This window comes from Salmo salar, chromosome ssa22 (assembly GCF_905237065.1).
Source record: "Salmo salar chromosome ssa22, Ssal_v3.1, whole genome shotgun sequence".
Classification (NCBI taxonomy): Eukaryota; Metazoa; Chordata; class Actinopteri; order Salmoniformes; family Salmonidae; genus Salmo; species Salmo salar.
In genome coordinates this window covers 10,538,705-10,564,207 of record NC_059463.1, presented here as the reverse complement: position 1 = coordinate 10,564,207, position 25,503 = coordinate 10,538,705, and the positions used below count along the sequence as shown (strand labels likewise).

The following is a 25,503-nucleotide window of genomic DNA, read 5'->3' as shown; positions in this document are numbered from 1 at the left end:
CAAGTAATTGAACCAACATAGGTCAATTAGTTGTTTAATAACCGGGAGGAAAAAAAACGACATTTCGGGTAATCGCTCAGCACTAGAGATTTCTCATGTTTCTTCTCTTTCGATCTCTCTCTCTCGCTTACATACGGTACCTCCTCTCTCTCTCTCTCTCACACACACACACACACACACACACACACACACACACACACACACACACACACACACACACACACACACACACACACACACACACACACACACACACACACACACAAATAATGTGTGTGAGGCTTTACAGAAATTGTGGAAAAGTAGAATCGAATAGGTAAGAACAGCTGGAGAAAACTTGCTGTGAAAACGATTTATGAAAGGATTACCTATAGGTCAAGGTCTGAAATAGAAAAACATGTTGTTAAACAAAAGGCCAGGACCGAGAGATTACCAATTTCACCAACAGAGCAATACTTTCCATCCTCCCAACAGTTTGGTATGACAAAGAAAGCATGTATGGGGACAGGTTACACTGTTTTGTTATTTAACTGATGGATTGATGTGCACGTGATCGATCCCATCTCTCCTTTTAAAGCTCTATAATGGCCATGAAACGCATATTTACTGAATGATTGTGAAGTGCCATAGATGGAGGGGATATTTTACATGCTATCTACAGTGTGTACTAACACGCAATGTATAAGCAGTCATCTATCAAATCGGCAGACCTATCCATCATACAATGCATTCGAAAAGTATTCAGACCACATTTTGCTACGTTACAGCCTTATTCCAGAATTAAATCCTTTTTTCCCTCAATCTACACATAATACCCCATAATTACAAAGCAAAAACAGGTTTTCAGAAATGTTTGATTAAAAAAATATTTATACTGAAATATCCCAGTTACATAAGTATTCAGACCCTTTACTCAGTATTTTGTTGAAGCACCTTTGGCAGTGATCACAGCCTCAAGTATTCTTGGGTATGACGCTACAAGCATGGCACACCTGTATTTGGGGAGTTTCTCCCATTCTTATCTGCAGATCTTCTCAAGCTCTGTCAGGTTGAATGGGGAGCGTCGCCGCACAACTATTTTCAGGTCTCTCCAGAGATGTTTGATCGGGTTCAAGTCCGGCCTCTGGCTGGGCCACCCAAGGACATTCAGAGACTTGTCCCGAAGCCACTCCTGCATTGTCTTGGCTGTGTGCTCAGGGTCATTGTCCTATTGGAAGGTGAATCTTTGCCCCCAGTCTGAGGTCATGAGCCCTCTGGAGCAGGTTTTCATCAAGGATCTCTTGGTACTTTGCTCCGTTCATCTTTCCTTCGATCCTGACTGGTCTCCCAGTCCCAGCCACTGAAAAACATCCCAGCAGCATGACGCTGCCACTACCATGCTTCACCGTAGGGATGGTGCCAGGTTTCCTCCAGACGTGACGCTTGGCATTCAGGCCAAAGATTTCAATCTAGGTTTCATCAGACCAGAGAATCTTGTTTCTCATGGTCTGAGAGTCCTTTAGGTGCCTTTTGGCAAACTCCAAGCGGGCTGTCATGTGTCTTTTATTGAGGAATGGCTTCCGTCTGGCCACTCTACCATAAAGGCCTGATTGGTGGACTGCCCATTTCCACAGAGAAACTCTAGAGCTCTGTCAGAGTGACCATCGGGTTCTTGGTCACCTCCCTGAGCAAGGCACTTCTCCCCCGATTGCTCAGTTTGGCCGGGCAGCCAGCTCTAGGAAGAGCCTTGGTGGTTCCAAACTTCTTCCAGTTAAGAATGATGGAGGCCACTGTGTTCTTGTGACCTTCAATACTGCAGACATTTTTTGGTACCCTTTCCCAGATCTATGCCTCAACATAATCCTCTCTCGGAGCTCTATGGACAATTCCTTCGACCTCATGGCTTGGTTTTTGCTCTAACATGCACTGTCAACTGTGGGTAAGTTATATAGACAGGTGTGTGCTTTTCCAAATCATGTCCAATCAATTGAATTCACCACAGGTGGACTCCAATCAAGTTGTAGAAACATCTCAAGGATAATCAAAGGAAACAGGATGCATGTGAGCTCAATTTTGAGTCTCATAGCAAAGGGTGTGAATACAGTGGTACCTCCTTTAAAAGTTGCGTCATACTGCGGCACACCTTGCGTGCTGCCGTAGCACGTCATTTAATTCTCAGGCATTTTTTCTGTTACTGCAAGATATTGCTAGTTTGACCACCAGAGGGTATCTTTGAGAAGTATTTGATATTATTCCGTATTGGCATTACCAGAGAATTTAAAACCTTTTTTGTAATAACATAGTATATGGGATTGATTTTAAGAAATTTGGCTTAATTAATTTGATTAATATTATGGTGTTTCTATTCAGAGAAAAACGAAAGCCTCAGGGTTTCTATGACGCTGTACGTGATGTCGGGAGTCGGCTACAGGAGCGGAGGATTCTAAATTGTTTGCCTTCATCATTAGACAACTTTGTTACAATACTTCTGAAAATCAGTGATATTTTTCCCCATAATAATTCATTATGGATCCATAAATAAATCAACATTTGTATTTTGAAAGAGTATTTTTTATCACTATTTTATTAACGAAATGTGTTTATTTGTTTATTAGGCTACTGTGCAGTCTACAATACATACTGTATTAAACATGGGAAAGTGCCTAATTCCTTACATAAGGGAGAGCAGGTCATGTCTGTACTACAGAATGCAGGTCATGCGGGAGACCGGTGTTATGTAAATAAGGTATTTCTGTTTTTTATGTTTGATAAATGTGCAAAACTTTCTAAAAAGCTGTTTGTCATTATGGGGTGTTGTGTGTAGATTGATCAGGGGAAAAAAATAACTTAATCAATTTTAGAAGGCTGTAACGTAACATGTGGAAAAAAAATCAAGGGGTCTGAATAGTTTCCGAATGCACTGTACATACAGTATAGCCTACGCAGAGATTCCCTTATATGTCTACAGCACGGTTCTCCAAGTTTTTTTGGAAGTAAAATCACCAGGAAATGAGCTCAACGTGATTTTACTTCAGGAAATCTGTTCCCAAGTATTCCCACGCACAGAAAAGAAGCATATGTGATTGCATCCCTATGTAATCAAGATTTGAAATGGTTCTGTTTTTCTCAAATACTATATCTGTTTGGGATTCTTGCTGTCAATTTGCAGTGTAGTAATTATTTATAATTTATAATTACTTATATATTTATAAGCCCCCCGACCATCCGCTCAAGGAAAAATCGGCCCACGGCTCAATATAATTGCGGTACCCTGGTCTACAGTGTCCAAGAGAAGAAGCATGCCTCTACATTGCTCTGTAATCGGAAAATCCTTTTACACTAGACTAGGCAACACTTACACAGGGCAATTCACCTTACTCACATCCTTTCTTGGAGCTTGGCAGTGAGGACAAAAGAAGAGTTACATTGACACTTGGTCAAAGTATTATATTTCATCTCCCAAAACACCTTTCCCTACCTCCAGATACCTGAGCAGGCACAGCGTTTTAAAAACCTGTCATACGTCACCTTTCTTTGCCATTAGGTGCAACATATCTGGTTAGTGTTTGTCACAGCTGCCAACACCAGGAAACCAAAATAAATGTGCTTACTGCCCAAATATTACATAGCCACAATGTGTTACTAACCACAGAGAGGTATTCTGATACACTATATTTACAAAAGTATGTGGACACCCCTTCAAATTGGTGGATTCGGCTGGTTCTGCCACACCCGTTACTGGCAGGTGTATAAAATCATACACACAGCCATGCAATCTCCATATACAAATATTGGCAGTAGAATGGCTTTACTGAGAAGCTCAGTGACTTTCAACGTGGTACCGTCATAGGATGCCACCTTTCCAACAAGTCAGTTGGTAAAATGTCTGCCCTGCTAGAGCTGCCCCGGTCAACTGTAAGTGCTGTTACTGTGAAGTGGAAACGTCTAGGAGCAACAACGGCTCGGCCGCGAAGTGGTAGGCCACACAAGCTCACATAACGAGTATGCCGAGTGCTGAAGTGTGTAGCGTGTAAAAATCGCCTGTCCTGACTACCGAGTTCCAAACAGCCTCTGGAAGCAACGTCAGCACAATAACTGTTTGTCAGAAGCTTAATGAAATGGATTTCCATGGCCGAGCAGCCACTCACAAGCCCAAGACCACCATGTGCAATGCAATGTGATCATCAAGCTGGTCAAGAATAAAGATGACTAGTTCAATGGGAAAGTGAGCCTGTCAGGTAGCCAGTAGCCTTCATTCTTTCACAGAATCCAGCTAAGGTGATGCAAATGCAATTTTCCTGATTTTTGAAGGGATAAAAACTAGGGAAAAAACTTAAACATGAGACATGAGGTTTGGACCATTAGTTTTCTTAGAGAATGATCTACAATATGTGTTTTTGATTGGACACCCTAGCAGAAGCTATTTGACTTCCACTGAGGATTTAAATTACACATAGCCTTGCCTGTTGACTTTGATTAGACCAATGTCAAGCTGTTCAGATTCCATGTACTCCTTGTCCTGCGCTGAGAGTGGGTTGTTTGTCTGGGTAATCTATTTTTTGCCTCTTATCTGACTGTGTCCCTGTAGCACAGGCAATTACTGCTGCACAAGACACAATGGGCAGAATTCCATCTGCAGAGAGCTTATTCAGTTCTTATCCACACTAGCTATCTTCGTTTCCTATCATGTCCCTCTGTAATCTGAAGGTGTTCAGCCTGGTGCTGACATATGACTTGTCTCTCTCTCTAGGCTCTATTTTAACAAACAACGGAATGGTAAATCTTAGCGCTGGCAGTAGCGTTATAGGTTGGGGGGGGATTTTGATGAACCAGGTAATTTATAAAAAACTAAAATTATGGGTGCAGTAGCTGGCCATGACTCGAAAGGGCTGGGTTTTGATGAATTAAACAAGTTGTGGGTGTGTCGAAGCTTGGCCCCCTCACTGGCCAATCAGAACGTGCTTCATGGCTAAATATGTAGCTGCTTCAAGTTGAGTATTTACTGTATTTTATGTATTGCTTTGCCATCAACTCCAATTCCAATGTTAGTCCATTATAGCCTAGTTCATTAAATAGCCTGCCCCATATTTGCTAAATATGTTGAACAGATTTGCAGTACACATTGATCTAATTGCATTGCGTCCATATTGAAATACATTGTTAAACATTGGCCAAGATATAATGCTATAGCCTACGTTCTGACAGAAATACTGTGTGCCTGAATACAGAAACCCTCCATTTGCACACCATCTCGCTCACTGAAAATGGGCCAAAGTTGAAAGACCGAGAGAAAAAACGGAAATGTCTGACTGTTTGGCTAGTCATGATATTTTAATAAAGCATTGGTTATGGGTCTTTCTATAAACTATAGTACCAGTCAGTGTTTCCTACACTGGACAACTTGTTACATCTGTTGATAAGTCATTGATAATAATCTGCCAATTTTTATCATGTCATTACATTAAGATATTAGGTCGGAATCATAGCTATATTCAATCAATTTCACGACTTCTAAAAACCTACAGTATGTTTAATCCTTTATCATGTTTGGCTTCTTGATTTGAATCAAATCTTTACCCTGTAAGAATCCTTGCTCTAGCTGTCGGTCAGTTTTTTTTTCTGCGTAACATTTAGTTTCTCCTTATGTTACATGGTGAAAACAGTTTTCATGGGCACACAAATTCAAAAGAATAAATGCGATAGCAAATTCAAATGCTTCTAACAGAAAGAGTCACCTTACCTGGTACTTAAAACCTAAATCGATACTTTCAATAACTTGGTTCTTCAATAATTATGCATAATACTGGTTGCGCATTTGGTGTCGAGCTGATTAATTACACCGTGATATTTTCACACATCATCATCTGATCCAGGAAAGAATTTTCCGATTGACAGTCAAGTGACGAACAGCTGTTGTGAACTGCCCAAGTGCTGGGAAAAACTCTATTCCTATTAATTATTCTGGATATAATGACAGAAAATGACAGCCTAGTGGGCTTATTCACAATATGATCTGGTAATGAAATAACATGATAAATACATTTTTAAACAATACAAGAGGCTTGAAGTAGCTTACTTGAACTTCAATTTTGAGCTCAGAAATTCAAGTACTGGAAAATCAAAATGTTCACAATTTGGTGCGTGAAATGTCCTTGTAATTATTGTAGCCAATTTATCAGTTTGCCTGCTCCCTTATAATTATCCATGGCCAATCATTTGTTTCCGCCACTACAATTGAAGGATGTTGAGGTAAAACCAAGTGTGCTTATTATGACGACAACATCTAATGTTGGCTTCAACTTGGCTTTCCATACAAATCTTTCCATTAAAAATGGAACATGGTTTTTGGTCACTGATAAAAACAGCGATGGTGACATTCAAATGGGGAGATTATTCTACTGCTTTTAATATAGTTGGTTGAGAGTTTTAGTTTCCCGGCAGCTCCCCAAAATGTAGTTCTTTCAACTTTGGCCCTTTTTCAGGGAGCGAGACGGTGTGCAAATTGAGGATTTCTGTATTCAGGCACAGAGTGTTTCTTCCAGAACATTGGCCAAGATGATGAAAGAGGTACTGTACAGCCAAGCTTTGTCAGCAGATGCTACAGTAACATCTTTACACCCATCACAGGACATAAGACTCCGCTGTGGGATATCACAGGACATAAGACTCCAGTGTGGGACATTACAGGACATACGACTCTGCTGTGGGATATCACATGACATAAGACTCCAGTGTGGGACACCACAGGACGTAAGACTCCGCTGTGGGATATCACAGGACATACAGCTCCAGTGTGGGACATTACAGGACATACGACTCTGCTGTGGGATATCACATGACATAAGACTCCAGTGTGGGACACCACAGGACGTAAGACTCCGCTGTGGGATATCACAGGACATACAACTCCAGTGTGGGACATTACAGGACATACGACTCCGCTGTGGGATATCACATGACATAAGACTCCAGTGTGGGACACCACAGGACTTAAGACTCCGCTGTGGGATATCACAGGACATAAGACTTCAGTGTGGGACATCACAGGACATACGACTCCATTGTGGTTCCCTCTGCAAACCGGGAACCTATGCAACTCAGGACCCTGGGCAATAATTTACTCCATATTTCCATATTTTCTTTGGCTTTGCTTTGAGCACCTTGAAGGGTTCCAATGTAGATCATCATGCAAATAGGCATGTTCAGCAGAAGTGAAAACATTGGGTGTTTTTGTTTACAGAACTGTGATTGGTAGGAATGTGTGGTATCGTAGATACAGTACTTTGTTTTGTTGAGGCTCCTGCAAAATACTCAGAATCTCTACAAGTTAGCGTGCTGTTATTTTTCCAGCACTGCAGTTGAAAGGAGTGATTAATATTGTAGTGTACCAACAAATTTGAGGTTGGGATAAGAATCAGCAATAACGGGCCTCCTGAGTGGTGCAGTGGTCTAAGGCACTGCATTGCAGTGCTAGCTGTGCCACAAGAGATCCTGGTTCGAGTCCAGGTTTTGTCGCTGCCGGCTGCGACCGGGAACCGCATGAGGCGGCGCACAATTGGCCCAGTGCCGTCCAGGTTACGGGAGGGTTTGGCCGGCAGGGATGTTCTTGTCCCATTTCACTCTAGCGACTACTGTGGCGGGCTGGGTGCAATGCATGCTGACACGATCGCCCAATATACGGCGATTCCTCTGACACATGGGTGCGGTTGGCTTCTGGGTTAAGCGGCCGTTGTGTCAAGAAGTAGTGCGGGTTGTGTTTCGGAGGACGCACAGCTCTCAACCTTCGCCTCTCCTGAGGCCGTACGGGAGTTGCAGCGATGTGACAAGACTGTAACTACCAATTGTATACCATGAAATTGGGGGTAAAAACGTTCTTTTTTTTATTAAAGAATCAGCAATAACACGAAGGTTACCCAGGCTACTGTTATTGTTCACAACATACTCTTCAATGCATTGATTCTATTATTCGGCCATGAAGTCATCTTCCCTGGGACCAGAATACTTTACTGATGGTTCAATTTGGGGGTTTGAGTGCTAACAGGAGGGTGGTATTGAAATCAGACGTGAGAAAAGTACAAGCTAATTGTGATATGACACAGATAACATGGGATTCAGAGAGTAAGTGGCCACACTGTGCATGTTGGAATAGCCTACTGGATAACAATTTAATGGCACTACTAAGACAATGAAGCCAAACACACTATATATACAAACGTATGTGGACTCCCCTTCAAATTACTGGATTCGGCTATTTCAGCCACACCCATTGCTGACAGGTGTATACAAGCGAGCACACAGCCATGCAATCTCCATAACTCTCTAAGATCTGTTCGTAGGGAGCTTCATGAAATGGGTTTCCAAGGCCAAACAGCTGCACACAAGCCTAAGATCACCATGCACAATGCCAAGCGTCGGCTGGAGTGGTGTAAAGCTCGCCGCCATTTGACGCTGGAGCAGTGGAAACGCGTTTTCTGGAGTGATGCATCACGCTTCACCATCTGGCAGTCAGACGGACGAATCTAGGTTTGGCGGATGCCAGGAGAACGCTACCTGCCCCAATGCATAGTGCCAAATGTAAGGTTTGGTGGAGGAGGAATAATGGTCTGGGGATGTTTTTCATGGTCCAGGCTAGGGCTGTGGCGGTCATGACATTTTGTCAGACGGTGATTGTCAAGCAAACAACTGCCCCGTCTCATGGTAATTGACCGTTAATTAACATAAACACATTTAGCATCTTCTGGCATCCATGCACAGACTTCAAGCCACTGATGCAGACCTTTGGAACAGCTACATTTTAAAAACTCTAATAAATCCATAGCCTACACCATCAAAATAAATCCATTATGAAATTTAGACAAGTCTTAAGAAACATGATATGAAGAAAATGTAGTCTATTTCAGAAGAAGACTCCTAAGCATACTCCAAGCATACTCCTTGTCCTTATGTTAGACCCTGATCTGGCTATGCCATATGGCTGAGGGCTACACTAGTTAATTTAGCAGACAAGATTTGCTTAGAATTCCGTGGCATTATTTTATATTATTTTATAGTATGAAGAATACAATTGAACAAAGCTGAATAAAATAGAAAGGATATTTTCTCCAAAAGATTTGAGGGAGTGTGCACATACTTCTATTGTGTTGAGCGGTTAACAAAGAAAGTTATTATGCAACTTTAGTTGTGATAAAAACATATTGCCCAACGTTTGTATTTTTAATATACTGCTCAAAAAAATAAAGGGAACACTTAAATAACACATCCTAGATCTGAATGAAAGAAATAATCTTATTAAATACTTTTTTCTTTACATAGTTGAATGTGCTGACAACAAAATCACGCAAAAATAATCAATGGAAATCCAATTTATCAACCCATGGAGGTCTGGATTTGGAGTCACACTCAAAATTAAAGCGGAAAACCACACTACAGGCTGATCCAACTTTGATGTAATGTCCTTAAAACAAGTCAAAATGAGGCTCAGTAGTGTGTGTGGCCTCCACGTGCCTGTATGACCTCCCTACAACGCCTGGGCATGCTCCTGATGAGGTGGCGGATGGTCTCCTGAGGGATCTCCTCCCAGACCTGGACTAAAGCATCCGCCAACTCCTGGACAGTCTGTGGTGCAACGTGGCATTGGTGGATGGAGCGAAACATGATGTCCCAGATGTGCTCAATTGGATTCAGGTCTGGGGAATGGGCGGGCCAGTCCATAGCATCAATGCCTTCCTCTTGCAGGAACTGCTGACACACTCCAGCCACATGAGGTCTAGCATTGTCTTGCGTTAGGAGGAACCCAGGTCCAACCGCACCAGCATATGGTCTCACAAGGGGTCTGAGGATCTCATCTCGGTACCTAATGGCAGTCAGGCTACCTCTGGTGAGCACATGGAGGGCTGTGCGGCCCCCCAAAGAAATGCCACCCCACACCATGACTGACCCACCGCCAAACCGGTCATGCTGGAGGATGTTGCAGGCAGCAGAACGTTCTCCATGGCATCTCCAGACTCTGTCACGTCTGTCACGTGCTCAGTGTGAACCTGCTTTCATCTGTGAAGAGCACAGGGCGCCAGTGGCGAATTTGCCAATCTTGGTGTTCTCTGGCAAATGCCAAACGTCCTGCACGGTGTTGGGCTGTAAGCACAACCTCCACCTGTGGACGTCGGGCCCTCATACCACCCTCATGGAGTCTGTTTCTGACCATTTGAGCAGACACATGCACATTTGTGGCCTGCTGGAGGTCATTTTGCAGGGCTCTGGCAGTGCTTCTCCTGCTCCTCCTTGCACAAAGGCGGAGGTAGCGGCCCTGCTGCTGGGTTGTTGTCCTCCTACGGCCTCCTCCACGTCTCCTGATGTACTGGCCTGTCTCCTGGTAGCGCCTCCATGCTCTGGACACTACGCTGACAGACACAGCAAACCTTCTTGCCACAGCTCGCATTGATGTGCCATCCTGGATGAGCTGCACTACCTGAGCCACTTGCGTGGGTTGTAGACTTTGTCTCATGCTACCACTAGAGTGAAAGCACCGCCAGCATTCAAAAGTGACCAAAACATCAGCCAGGAAGCATAGGAACTGAGAAGTGGTCTGTGGTCACCACCTGCCGAACCACTCCTTTATTGGGGGTGTCTTGCTAATTGCCTATAATTTCCACCTGTTGTCTATTCCATTTGCACAACAGCATGTGAAATTTATTGTCAATCAGTGTTGCTTCCTAAGTGGACAGTTTGATTTCACAGAAGTGTGATTGACTTGGAGTTACATTGTGTTGTTTAAGTGTTCTCTTTATTTTTTTGAGCAGTGTACATTCTAAGGCTGCATGATGCGACTCTAATGATGATTTGAAAAAAAGTTGCATAAAAGGCATGAGCTCTGCTTTGTTTCTTGCGCAGGCTGTACCCAGTTCATCAGTCTCTCATTCACAATTTGACAGGCACTTGATAATGCTTCAAATTTCCCGGCGGCATCCCGTTGTGTGTCCGCAAAGTCCCCTAAAAATATTCATGCCTCTTGCGGCCAGTGGCTGTTGTGCCCTTGGCCTGAATATAATAGTTATAATTCCCTGCTCCCTTCTGCGTGCTCTGAACCACCTCTCACACATATGGCTCTCTCAGATAGCTCAATTCTTACTAGCCAATGCCCGTCACACGATCGGGTCCTTCTCACAGGCTACAAGTGAAAACACACACATCGGGGACACAACAGCACACGTCCTTATCCAATTCTGAGGCGCATATTGAAGACATTGGAAGAACTGTCCACATCTGCTTTTCGTCAGCCAACAAGTTGAGTAGGCCTAACGAACAGCAAAAGCACTAGCCTATCAACTTTTGTACTATGGGGGATAGTAGATTGACATAAACTGCCTATGTCAATCTACTATCCCCCATAGCACAAAAGTTGACCTATTCTATTCTGTGCGAGAAATAAATATTCCAAACAAAGTCTGAGACAGTTGTGGGATGTGATAAATTCCAAATTAACACAAACTATCATAAAAAAAAATGTTTTTATGCAATGAGGCTGACGCCACAGATCAGAACGTTTAGCTAAAAATCTTGATAAACTATTAGGCTATTTCTTCACATAATCACAGCAATGCGCACACGGCAGTAGGCTACAAGCGCGAATGTTCCAAAATGCAATCAAATAGCGGGAAAAAGTGACCGCAAATGTGATTATGCATGTAATGCCTTAATTATAAATTTGCATTTTTATGCTGAGAATGATCTTCCCCAAACTTGATACTCATGCCCTGCATATGTATGACAGTCACGCTCGACACCCATTGTAAAGCGTATTAATGTGCATAATTATAAGAAGTTATTTGGCCACTTTAGTTGTGATACAAACCTTATCAAAACATATAGGCCTGTGGGCTAGGCTACAAATGTATTTGGCTAAGGTGTATGTAAACCTTCGACTTCAACTGTACATGAGGTGTGCGACTATGATTTGAAAAAGGTCGCAAAAAAAGGGATGCACAGTTTCTTGCCTTACTGCACACATGCTGGGCATCATTCACAAGTGATAGGCTAATATTGTCACCCATTAGATTGTTCTTGATATTCTTTACATATACAATATATACAGTACCTATGGAAAGTATTCAGACCCCTTGACTTTTTCCACATTTTGTTACGTTACAGCCTTATTCTAAAATGTATTAAATAGATTTTTTTACTCATCAATCTACTCGCAATACCCCATAATGACAAAGCAAAAACAGGTTTTTATACATTTTTGCTAATTTATATTTAAAAAAAAAAATGAAATACATTTACATTAGTATTCAGACCTTTTACTCTTCTTGGATATGATGCTACAAGCTTGGCACACCTGTATTTGGGGAGTTTCTCCCATTTTTCTCTGCAGATCCTCTAAAGCTCTGTCAGGTTGGACAAGGAGCGTTGCTGCACAGCTATTTTCAGGTCTCTCCAGAGATGTTAGATTGGTTTCAAGTCCGTGCTCTGGCTGGGCCAGTCAAGGACATTCAGAGACTTGTCCCGAAGCCACTCCTGTGTTGTCTTGGCTGTGTGCTTAGGGTCGTTGTCCTGTTGGAAGGTGAAAGTTCACCCCAGTCTGAGGTCCTGATCGCTCTGGAGCTGGTTTTCATCAAGGATCTCTCTGTACTTTGCTCCATTCATCTTTGCCTCGGTCCTGACTAGTCTCCCAGTCCCTGTTGCTGAAAAACATCCCCACAGCATGATACTGCTACCACCCCTTGCTTCACCGTAGGGATGGTGCCAGGATTCCTCCAGACGTGACGCTTGGCATTCAGGCAAAAGAGTTCAATCTTGGATTCATCAGACCAGAGAATCTTGTTTCTGAGAGGTCTGAGAGTCTTTTGGTGCCTTTTGGCAAACTCCAAGTGGGCTGTCATGTGCCTTTTACTGAGGAGTTTCTTCCATCTGGCCACTCTACGATAAAAGCCTGATTGGTGGAGTGCTGCAGAGATGGTTGAACTTCTGGAAGGTTCTCCTATCTCCACAGAGGAACTCTAGAGCTCTGTCAGAGTGACCATCGGGTTGTTGGTCACCTGACCAATGCCATTTTCCCCCGATTGCTTAGTTTGGCTGGGCGGCCAGCTCTAGGAAGAGTCTTGGTGGTTCCAAACTTCTTCCATTTAAGAATGATGGATGCCACTGTGTTCTTGGGGACCTTCAATGCTGCATAAATGTTTTGGTACCCTTCCCCAGATTTGTGCATTGACACAATCCTGTCTCGGAGTTCTATAGACAATTCCTTCGACCTCATGGCTTGGTTTTTTCTCTGACATACACTGTCAAGTGTGAGACCTTATATAGACAGGTGTGTGCCTTTCCAAATCATGTCCAATCAATTGAATGTACCACAGGTGGACTCCAATCAAGTTCTAGAAGTATCTCAAGGATTATAAATGGAAACAGGATGCACCTGAGCTCAATTTCCAGTCTCATGGCAAAGGGTATGAATACTTATGTAAATAAGCTATTTCTGTTTATATTTTGAATACATTTGCTAAACTTCCTAAAAACATGTTTTCGCTTTGTCATAGTGGGGTATTATGTGTAGATTGATGAGGGGGGGAAACTATTTCGTTTGGGATAAGTTTCATGCCCATTCACATCAAAAATAGAGATTTGGCTGTAAAAAAGAAACATTTTCCATTAAGCTACCCCAGTATCCCCTTAACCCCTTTGCTTTGAAAAAGAGGGCCTTTCAACACAAATGTTTTGAAACCTTTGATTGGTTAGAATACTTGATTAGTTAGAAATGCAGCCTTCTGCTTGTCCTGTAGACTGTATGGAAGACAACACAGAAGAAACAGTAAGGATACATTTTATCAGCACCGGGTACACAAATTAGAAGAGAGCTCTGAACTCATTGCGTGACCATGAGAAAAACGCTATGCACTAAGCTACTAGGGTGTCTTGGAAGAGTTTTAGCAGTAGTGTAGGGCCTTGGAGACATTGAAGAGCAACTGCAAACTGAGATTCAGGAGAGGTGGGAGTACCTTGATTTCTCAACTTCTTTGGGCTAGGGGGCAGTATTTTGACGTCCGGATGAAAAACGCGCCCAAAGTAAACTGCCTGCACCTCAGGATTAGAAGCTAGGATATGCATATAATTGGTATATTTGGATAGAGAACACTCTAAAGCTTCTAAAACGGTTAAAAGTATGTCTGTGAGTATAACATAACTTATTTGGCAGGTGAAACCCCGAGGACAAACCATCCAGGATTTTTGTTGTTGTTGAGGTGACAGTGTTTTCAATGGGTTTCTATGTGTATCTAGATTTATAAGGCACTTGCTTGCAGTTCCTATCGCTTCCACTGGATGTCAACAGTCTTTAGAAAGTGGTTGATGTTTTTCTTTAGAGAAATGAAGAAGTACGGCAGTTTAGAACGAGGGTCCAGCCTAGTGCACTCTAATGTTTTGATGCGCGCTCCAGGTCACACACTTCACATTGTTTTTATCCGGTATTGAACACCGTTTATCCCGTCTTAAATTTTATTGATTATTTACGTAAAAAAAGACCTAAAGTTGTATTAGGAAAGTTGTTTCAAATGTTTGGACAGCGTTTACAGGTAACTTATTAGATATTTTGTAGTCATGCTGGGCGAGTTGGAACCAGTGTTTTTCTGAATCAAACACGCCAAATAAATGGACATTTTGGAGATATAACGACGGAATTAATCGAACAAAAGGACCATTTGTGATGTTTATGGGACATATTGCAGTGCCAACAGAAGAAGTTCTTCAAAGGTAAGGCATGAATTAAAGTTCTGACTTTTGTGTTGCGCCTGGCGGGTTAAAATCTGATTTTCATGTGTTGGTATGCTGGGCGCTGTCCTAAGATAATCACATGGTTTGCTTTTGCCATAAAGCCTTTTTGAAATCTGACACAGTGGCTAGATTAACGAGAAGTTAAGCTTTAATTTGGTGTGTTGCACTTGTGAATGTATGAAAGTAAAATAAAAATAATAAAAAATTGAATTTGGCGCTCTGCCATTTCACCAGATGTTGTCAAATCGATCCCGTTAACGGGAGTTGAGCCCAAAGAAGTTAATGGCAGTCACTGCATTTTTAGGTTAACAACAAATTTGCAAGTGAGGTGAAAAAGACTGAAATTACTATCAATTTTCTTTTATACATTTACATTTTTTTACAACCAGGACATGATGAGAGAGGAGGTTAGACAAATGAGACAGCAACATAGAAGACTAAGAGACAGCAACAGAAGAGGGCAGACAAGAACAGCAACAGATGACACAGAGAAAGCGATGGAGAGAGACAGAGGATGGGTGAGCACAGAGTAGACTGTATCACTTAACGCTGCTCTATGGATTCTAATTACTGCATTTTTGTGTTTGTGTGTGAGAGAGAGGGTGAGGACATTCTGTGGGATTGTTTAATCAGTTTGGCTCATTAGACAGGTCAGAGTCTGTTTTAAGCTGTTGAGTGGTATGAAGGTTTTTGGCAATACATTTTAGATGCACTGAATGTGTTCCAGAGTAGAGAGTGTTCCAGAGTATAGAGACCCACAATAACTACTGTAATTTATTAGTGGCAGCGTATGCTGTGGTAGGTGAGAAGGTGCATGTTTGCAAGTTACCTGAAAAATATCTAATCTCTCAATGTTTTAATCTCTCAATGTTACTCACAAAGTGCACCAAATTCATGCATTTAGCTATTGAAATTCCCTTTTTTGCCAGGGGAGGATGCCCCCGGAGCCCCCTACTGGTTTTGGGTTAAGCCCTCAAGGTCTTAAAATCCTAGCAACTACCCTGCTGTCAATCTGTAAAATTCCTGACAAATCCCTGTCAAAATCACTCTCCAGCACACATTAGCATGCCTGTTCAATACGGGTTGTGTAATAAAGCTGTGTAATAATAGGAATGTCGCTACCTGTTCTGAACAAAATGTTGACTGACTTGATGACTCATCCATGTTCATTTTTACCTAAGCAGATGCATGGTAGAATTCGGAACCACATTGATGAACGAATGGACTTCATTGAAATATCGGCTTGATCGAAAGCTCTGTTGCACTAGGATAATTGCTTTTGGTTCCCTGGTACACGAATTATGTTATTTCTGCGGCGTTGGCAGAGAAAGCTCAGCATCAGCACACAGTCGACCACACAGCAGTTTACGTAAATAAATAAAAATGTGCGCGCTGCTGATTAACCCCCTACCCGTGGCAAGAGACCAGGTGGTGATGGATGTGCGATGCTTGTTTGGTGTATGACAATTCAACCCATTACGCTACCACATCAAACCTGCGGGAAATTCTAATAAAAAGAGTTTGAAGCACTCAGCCCAGAAACAGAGCTCAACAAGGAACGTACATTGGCTATCCGTCCATCCGGACAAACAAAGGATTAAGAATAAACGGCAACCCTTACCTAGTAAGAGCAGTTTTACCTCCCTTGCTGCCTTCTCTCCATCCTCGCGGAGATTTTTATCAATCATCTTTGATCTCTCCACAGCAGCTTTATCTTCTGCACTTAATGTACAACCCATGTTTCCAAAAGCACGCGCGCACTGACGGCCGGCGCAAGGATTCTTGAACGATTTCGTCTTGACTTCTGTTTGATATGCCTACACAAGAGAAACGGTTCTCCAAAATACTTCCCGACCCGTTCAAGAGACGTGATTGTGCGAATTTGCTATACTAAATAGAGGATGTCTAGTTTTATGGCACGCATAAAATGTCCAGAAAAAAAGTCGGTCCTCGGCTGCGTTATTCTGAGTGATGTAAACTAACGTTCCATCAATATATCCTGTCGGTCGCAGAGCAATCTTCTTGGAGGTCAAAGAATGCCGCAGAAAGTTGCAGTCAAATCTCGAGTGGCTACGCGAATTGGTTATGTAGTGTTGACCGTTTATTATCAATATGATCAATTCTGACAGCCGCGCCGATACAATCAATCTTATTCCTCGTTCCTACGTTTCTTCCGACCAAGTGAAGGTAAGGTGGAATCCAATCACATGGACGAGCGACTGCGCTCCCAGACTCAAACGCGCAGTCAAGTAAACATAGTTATCCAGTGGAAATCTGGAGAAACTGCTGGTGCACTTCAGCTGCCAACCTGCCGCCTGCTTTCTAAGGGGATTTGTTGGCACCCTTTCTGCTCCCAGTTGATATGTGACGTCATAGATCTTTCACAATTCTTATTGTCTAACCACCCGTTGTGAAGTTTTCTGCAGAAATGCAATAGGCCTACTGTATTTAAATGTCCAACGCATCCGTTTTTATCTCAATATCAAATCATTTCTGGGTTGTTTTCAATGACTTGTCAAAAATAAACCAAAATAGCTTCTTAGAAGGGCAATTTATCAAGCAAGAATTTAGCAAGGACTGTCTGGGTGTGGTCTGAGTGGGGAAGGGAGAACTGAAAAATAGCTGTTATTGGCGGAGAGGTTTAGAACACGTTATTTTTGGTCTATTAACTAATTTATTAACTAAATGACTGTTTAATAGGTCTGATTATCTAGGGATCCATGTTTTTCTCTCTCCAGATAACTAAGAAATGTGTGCATACATGTAAATGAACATGGGATGTGATGACAATAAAACATGTGCACTAGCTATAGACTGCACTAAAAATAGACATGGATCTATCTCACTTTACATTAAGTGGCCTACAATTATATTATAGGCTAGTTACATAGGCGTTATAGAGTGTAATACAGTGCAGGCTAATATATAGGCTAATGGATACATTGATGGATTTTGACACAAGTGTAATAACACAAACATATTAAACCGATGGATGCATTCTTCTTGGTTTCTTTGGTATCCAAACTATTCACATATGATTTCATATTCAAAAGCCTATTCATGAACACACATTTTATACCATCACTAACTACTTAACAAGAAAACACCCTTTCATACTGCCATCAACTATGAAATGCTCTGTTGAAGGGACCCTCAAGCTGATCTTTAGTCTGTTTCATGTGGGCCTACTGGGAACAGTTAGTCCTCTCCAAAATGCTGTTATTTTTAATAGTGATTAAAGAAGATTTATGTTTCATATGAATGACTACAGTGTCTGAAATGTTTGGATGGTGTGAGGGGTTTTTACTTGAGCTGAATACAGCTTATGACCTTCAATTGCCCATTCATCTGAGAATAGTAGCAGGAGTTGAACATGTATTAGATTTACACTGAACATACATTGGAACATGAAAAAGGACCATGTTATTTTCTGTACTTGGTCGACTGAAGCATCGGAGAAGACACATTCTCATAACACAGTGCACAAAACTACATTATGGAGTGGTTTGTAGTGCCCTCAAGTGGTGGAAATTAGTAATAATTCTCTTGACGTGAAGGGAAAATCTGACCTAGCTGGAAGCTGCCCAGAAAATGTCCCCTTGTTGTCCCATAAACATTTGAGTTGATGTTACCTGTACAGGTTAAGCAAGGATCATCAGTCATGATCTAGGCCAAGTTCAGCTGTGCAGTAGTGCATGTTCCTCTGGTCTGCCATGCTGGTCAAGGCAATGCTGAACTTCCACTAGATTATTATGCCCCTGTCCTTGCCTAACCTGTACAGGTCCATGGATCATGGAGCAGGAACACTTAGATTAGCTATAGTAGACAAACGAAGGACATAAGTGACACAGGTGTAAAAACTTCTATATTTGTTTTTTAATTGTCAGACTAAAACTGTCCCAGCTATTTACACTATACAAGCTAGATATGCATCAAGAATATAAAGGGTTTACATTTATATACATTATTTATATAAGCCACTTTATAAGCCCAAAATTCATATGTAACTTGTTATTCACTCATAGTCCTTTAATTTCCTTAGAAATAAATTGCAAAGGTAAAACAAGAGCTATAACAACAGGTTAACCAGCTGGCATAGTTTGGTTTGGGTACAAGAGAAAGAGGCAAAATGTTGAGAATGTTGCCTCTGACATTATAATAGTGGTAGCAAAGCTCGAATATTGAAGAGCAAGGCCTCTCAGAGAGAAACAGTTAGGTAGTAGCTAGATATGTAGACACAATCCCAGACAGAAGAGGCCTAATCCCAGTCTATGGCAAACTGTTGCCTCCTTGACTGGTCTTAACCAGGCATTCCTTTTTACCACAACCACTGCCTCAGCAAGACCAGGAGAAATATAGGGTTGAGTCAGATACATGCAATAACCTTTTAGCTGTTGATGAGTAAAAGAAACAGCTCAACATTCTCTTGATTATAAATTCAAATCAATTCATGTACAAAAGAGAAAGCAACACCGGCTGCAGTGTTTTAGAATAAAATAAAAATAAAAAGGTACAATTGTCTTACATACATACGTAGGACTTGACAAAATATATTAGTAACAATGTTACTTGCCAAAATATATTAGTAACAATGTAACAATGCTATTTAGGTTTTTTGAGAGATATGATGTCACAGTGTTTAATGTTCCACTACACAATTGAGAAGCATTAAGAAGGGGCATTGGGCTGTCGAATCAGACAAAATCTAACAATCACAATTCACTTAATTGTCAAACTGTACTCGATCACAAGACCTCACTGTTAGAGACCAGATACGTTTTTGGAAATAGAGCCCAAACATCAACATATTATGGATTGAATATCACAGTAGTTATGGTAAATTCATGAATGAATCAGCCAATCACCAGACAGACTGGACAGGTGACACATCAGCTTTCCTTCACTAAAACTTCAACCACAAGATCAATCACAAAACAAGTGGAAAAGAGATATTAAAATACAATAAAGAGTAGTTCAACAACATGGACGGACAGTATGTCACAACCAACGCATAACTAAAACACGTTTCCTCCATATTTTGTCATGCCAAAAACAGTAAGCTTAACCATTCGTAATAACTGAAAGGGTTCACTTGAACTGTACTGAATTTAAAACGAGGGTTACAAATTAATTGTAGAAATATAAGTACGAGTGAAATATGTGCTATTAGTGTTAAAAAGGCAAGTTTAAGTTGTTGATCTTAAATTAAAACACAATTGATCATAAAAATCTGTCAATTCTGTATCTAGGATGTCAGTTGATCATCTAACTAACATGAATGTAAAAGGCTCTATATGTTTTTTTTCTTAATCAGCTCAGTGCCCTATAGCTCACCTCCTACACATTCGACTGTCACCTAAACCCTCCAATATGCAAAATCATCGACTATAGACTGCGCATACCATCTATAAGGTCTATCAAGATACCTGATCATATAGTTAAATACTTTGTTCTGAGGTCTATTAGCTCACTTGTGAAATTAAAAAACATGGATATAGCTAGTTAAATAAATATACATTACTGATTCAACGAAAAGGCTATGTGTGTGGTTGGTTGAACGCCACATTATCTGAGTGTACTGTATGTACCAGGGATACAGCAAGAGTTGAACACCATAATGCATCATGGGACATCAGCCTGCACTAAGCCCGACAACCACAAACCACGTTCAGCCTTAGCTTTGGCACATTAAACAGCTCAGGCTAAATGCACTCTTGTGAGAAAATATACGGTATCTTTGTGTGCTAGTGCCAATAGAATATTTGGAAAAGCCTACTACCCTTTGATGGTTAAGTTGAGTGCTACTGGCACAAAGTGATAGACAGGATACAAGACAGCCGCAGACTTTTTTTTTTACAGCACTCACCTAATCTATAGATGTAGCTATTTCTTCTATTGACAAAATGTCAGATTATCTCATACAAAGATGCCAAATGACATATAATGTATAGTCATGTGCTTTCCTTTCCTTCCTTTACATAGCGATTCAACCAAACCTCCATCTGTGCTTCTTCTGTACAGTACTAGCTGCAGTTGACATGAATTAAGGCGTCGGAGGGAAAGAAACAGGCGGATGGAAAAGAGATAAATAAGGATGGGAGGATGGATGAAGGGAGGGGGGAAGGGAAGCCATCATGAGTTTCTTCAGGATTTTCCATTATGTTTTGACTTGGATGCACTATCCCACTCATAAATAATACACATTATCATGATTTAAAAAATACCATGTCTAGTGCTGATGATTCATATAAAGCACTCCTCTGTGCAGGGCTACATACTGCGTTACAGTAGTACAGACTGTTTTGTCTGTACTACTTTGTCCCTTAACCTCTAACCCTTGCTCTACCACAGAGGGGATAGTGCATCAATTATATGAAACAGTTCTAAAACACACACTCCTAGGATTCCCTTCAAAGCCCCTGCCAGCCCCTTGCCGACCCTGGCCTGCACAGTGCAGAGGGCGGCCTCTAGTGGCCACCGCCAGAGTTGCTGCTCCCTGTTGTCCAATCAATGATGATGAAGCTCAAACTCATGATCATGAAGGCGACCCCCAGACCAGCGAAACATGCGGCCTGGGAGGACAGAGGAAACACCATCATTAGAATGTATTTTAACGGGGTAACCATAACCATACAGTAACCATAAGGACACAATACTAATCATAAAGATCATATTACAATTATCGTGGAGAGGCTTAGAAAGATGCCATCACGCTATGGTGATATAGCGTATGGCTAGGGTGAGACAGGGGAGAGGATGAGATATGTGCTCACCAGTATCTTGGGGATGGAGTGCATGGGTTCCTGCTCCTTAGGCACAATGCGGATGTAGAAGATAGCAGGGAAGATGAAGATCAGACAGGGGGCAGATGTGGCACCTGGAGGAGGAAGAGGATGGAGGAAGTGAGTGGGATGGAGAGCAGGGCTACAGTTTACACTTCTAGGTTTAATCTGTGCAACTAACCGATAATGCCGAAGATTCCCAGGATGTTGGGGGCGAAGATGACCAACATGTTGATGAAGGAGAGTAGGGTGACGGCGATGGCCACGTGACGAAGCCAATTAAACGACTTACTGGCGAAGAACATCTGATTCAGAGCCCTCCGCACCTGAGGGGATAGATAGAGCGTGAGAGAGATGGAGAGGGGCAGAGAGAGAAGGAGGGAGGGGGAGAGAGATAAGGAGGGAGGGGGAGAGAGATAAGGAGGGGGAAAGGCAGTAAAGTAAAGGAATCCGTGAGGTACTCTCAGAAACAACAGGGTCATCCCACTTCAAATGAGCATCTCAATTCAGCAAGCCACGACACCCATCATTTCAGATTAAGACATGAGGAATCCAAATGATTGGTCAAAAGCCACCTAGTAACCCCCCTCAGACCCCACACCAATCCCACCCCAACAGCTAGTATACAATATCAGTTCCCTGTCTTTTAAACGAGGGAAGAGTGTATAGTGGAGGGGGGTGTAACTTACTGGGAAGAGCACAATGGGGACGGTCAGTGTGACAGCGGTGAGGACAGCCAATCGCACGCACAGGATCAGCGTGTCATAAGGGTCGATCCTGCTGTATGTGTGCAGCAGCTCTGTCTCGGTCTTACCTGTAAAGGTAACATCAGGGGGAACATCAAGAGGTACAGTATTATACACTAAAAAACCCAAACTAAGCCGTACTTGTGTTGACTGAGACATTGATGACGGCTGTTCCTCATTGAAACACATAATCCAACGTGTCACAAGGTATAACATAATAGTACAGTGTAGTGTGCAGTACTACATAATGACCACAAGGGAGAGTTATGCTCCTATTTCCAATAGACTGAGGCAACTCGCTGCAAACAAGTGTTTGGGTAATAATAATTTATTATTGTAATTTCCATTCAACAAAACTGACATTGCAACTGTTCAATAACATTCAGTATGTTCATGAAGGCACAGGGGACTATCCCAAAAGGACATAATGTTTCTGTTCAATTATACGTTACTGCACACAACAGTGTGGCATTTGTTTTGTATCTTATGCATGCTAGCTTGTTGCAAGTCAGATTTTATTTTCGAAACACAATGTCTCTTTGGAACTCCACCCATGGAAAATACTTGATAGGTTTCCATCTAGATATTCAACCCACGTTAGACTACCTTCTGAGGAGAACCTCCCCGGGCTTTCGAACGTAACGTGAGAAGCCTGGGCCTTCGAGGCTATAGCACACATAGTCATGAGTACAGTATATTTCAGGCAGAGGAAAGGGCATGGGTGGTGAAGTGAAAGTGCTCACCATAAAAGGTCAGGTAGCCGAAGAGAGCAGCCAGGAAGTACATGGTGTACATCACAAGGATCGAGAGGTTGGAGACGTGCTGCATCCTCCTCTGAGTAGGGCTGAATAACACACACACACACACACTGGTTAACGTCACAGCCAGCATTGACAATCCAACGGCTCAGTTGGTGCTCGCAACAAGGTCTTGCGGGTTTGAATCCCACATGGGCTGCATATACTATATACGTGTCATGCCAGGTTTCGTGCTGACACTAGGGAGGCACTGTGTGGAGACAGACGGAGCAGGGCAGGAAAGGGCAGGCATACTCACTTGCGGAGCTCAGTGTAGATAGGCAGAACCTCAGGATGACACACAAAGGCAAAGGCCAGGATGGGGATGGTGTACGCTGTCTGTAAAGGAAACACACACAAACGCCCAGTGTTACCATAGACCACTGAACTACCTCAGAGGGACCGCTCATTTACTCATCTACTAGACTTACATGGCCTGCACCTTTGCAGTACATAGGTGAGCAAAGGCCGCGTTTCAAGTAGTGCCCTATTCCCTATGTAGTGCACTACTTTTGACCAGCTATGGTCAAAAGTACTTTTACAACACAGGGAATGGGATGCCATTTGGGACACAGACAATGTGAACGAGGGCAATGGTGAAACATTGGGCCTCGAGTCTGGTGTGCTATACCTGAGAGTTCATGGTGAACATACGGGCACCGCAGTGGGAGTCATCCATCTCATGTACCAGACCATTATCATGGGTAGCATGGTTGTCAGTGATGTTTAGGTGAATGTCGAGGTGAGACACTGTGTGATTGGCTGCCGAGAACTCCTCGAAGGGACAGGGGATCTGAAACTTCTTGTAGATCACCTGCAGGGAGAGCGAGGAAGAGGAAGGAGAGAGAGGAGGATGAATGAGAGAGAGGGAGAACGAGAGAGAGAGAGAGGTGGGTTACACGTCAAGCAATGCAGCAACAGGTCTCAGAGGTCAGTGTCATATGAAGAAACAGGAGGACTGGGACGAGAAAGATGGGGAAAGAAGGAGGGAAGGAGAGGGAGTATCACAGAGCCCAGAAAAGCCATTTCACAGTAGATTAGAGTGAGTCAGTCTAAGGACTTTGGTTGAGCTCTTTCCCTTTGATGTGTTTACTGCCATCAACACAAACCATTCCCATATATGAAATACCTATGAAAATAGATACAGGGAGAGAGTGGAACCAATAAGGAGATCTGCCAAGTTATGAGTGACAAATCACATAAACCTTCATCCACTCAGATGATGTGAACTGACTTTTTAAATAATTCCTGTATATAAACTCAGCAAAAAAAGAAACATCCCCTTTTCAGGACCCTGTCTTTCAAAGATAATTCATAAAAATCCAAAAAACTTCACAGATCTTCATTGTAAAGGGTTTTAAACACTGTTTCCCATGCTTGTTCAATGAACCATAAACAATTAATGAACATGCACCTGTGGAACAGTCGTTAAGACACTAACAGCTTACAGACGGTAGGCAATTAAGGTCACAGTTATGAAAACTTAAGACATTAAAGAGGCCTTTCTACTGACTCTGAAAAACACCAAAAGAAAGATGCCTGGGGTCCCTGCTCATCTGCGTGAACGTGCCTTAGGCATGCTGTAAGGAGGCATGAGGACTGCAGATGTGTCCAGGGCAATAAATTGCAATGTCTGTAATGTGAGACGCCTAAGACAGCTATACAGGGAGACAGGACGGACAGTTGATCATCCTCGCAGTGGCAGACCATGTGTAACAACACCTGCACAGGATCAGTCCGAACATCACACCCGCGGGACAGGTACAGGATGGCAACAACTGCCCGAGTTAAACCAGGAACGCACAATCCCTCCATCAGTGCTCAGACTGTCCACAATAGGCTGAGAGAGGCTGGACTGAGGGCTTGTAGGCCTGTTGTAAGGCAGATCCTCACCAGACATCACCGGCAACAATGTCGCCTATGGGCAAAAACCCACCGTCGCTGGACCAGACAGGACTGGCAAAAAGTGCTCTTCACTGACGAGTTGCGGTTTTGTCTCACGAGGGGTGATGGTCGGATTCACGTTTATTGAAGGAATGAGCGTTACACCAAAGCCTGTACTCTGAAGCAGGATCGATTTGGAGGTGTAGGGTCATGGTCTGGGGCGGTGTGTCACAGCATCATCGGACTGAGCTTGTTGTCATTGCAGGCAATCTCAACGCTGTGTGTTACAGGGAAGACATCCTCCTCCCTCATGTGGTAACCTTCCTGCAGGCTCATCCTGACATGACCCTCCAGCATGCTAGGGCCATTCCCCCAATAAATGTCCGGGAACTTGCAGGTGCCTTGGTGGAAGAGTGGCGTAGCATCTCACAGCAAGAACTGGCAAATCTGGTGCAGTCGATGAGGAGGAGATGCACTGCAGTACTTAATGCAGCTGGTGGCCACACCACATACTGACTGTTACTTTTGATTTTGACCACCCCTTTGTTCAGG

General features: G+C 42.6%; 2 protein-coding genes across 3 annotated transcripts in view; both read right to left on the bottom strand.

The window, feature by feature from the left end:
* Window positions 1–17,095, bottom strand: part of LOC106582753 (guanine nucleotide-binding protein G(i) subunit alpha-2) — a 185,891-nt gene extending 168,796 nt beyond the window's left edge. The window contains exon 1 of the mRNA XM_014166144.2: window positions 16,364–17,095. Coding sequence (XP_014021619.1) covers window positions 16,364–16,481 — 118 coding nt within the window. The 5' untranslated portion in view covers window positions 16,482–17,095. The remainder of the gene's footprint in view (window positions 1–16,363) is intronic.
* Window positions 17,096–18,587: 1,492 nt separating this feature from the next.
* Window positions 18,588–25,503, bottom strand: part of LOC106582752 (sodium-coupled neutral amino acid transporter 3) — a 63,246-nt gene continuing 56,330 nt past the window's right edge. For both annotated transcript variants that reach the window (XM_014166141.2, XM_014166140.2), the window contains 7 exons: window positions 23,699–23,881; window positions 23,327–23,406; window positions 23,014–23,114; window positions 22,214–22,338; window positions 21,706–21,850; window positions 21,516–21,619; window positions 18,588–21,314 (listed from right to left, as the gene is read on the bottom strand). In XM_014166141.2, the coding sequence (XP_014021616.1) occupies window positions 21,210–21,314; window positions 21,516–21,619; window positions 21,706–21,850; window positions 22,214–22,338; window positions 23,014–23,114; window positions 23,327–23,406; window positions 23,699–23,881 (843 nt within the window). In that variant the 3' untranslated portion in view covers window positions 18,588–21,209. The remainder of the gene's footprint in view (window positions 21,315–21,515; window positions 21,620–21,705; window positions 21,851–22,213; window positions 22,339–23,013; window positions 23,115–23,326; window positions 23,407–23,698; window positions 23,882–25,503) is intronic.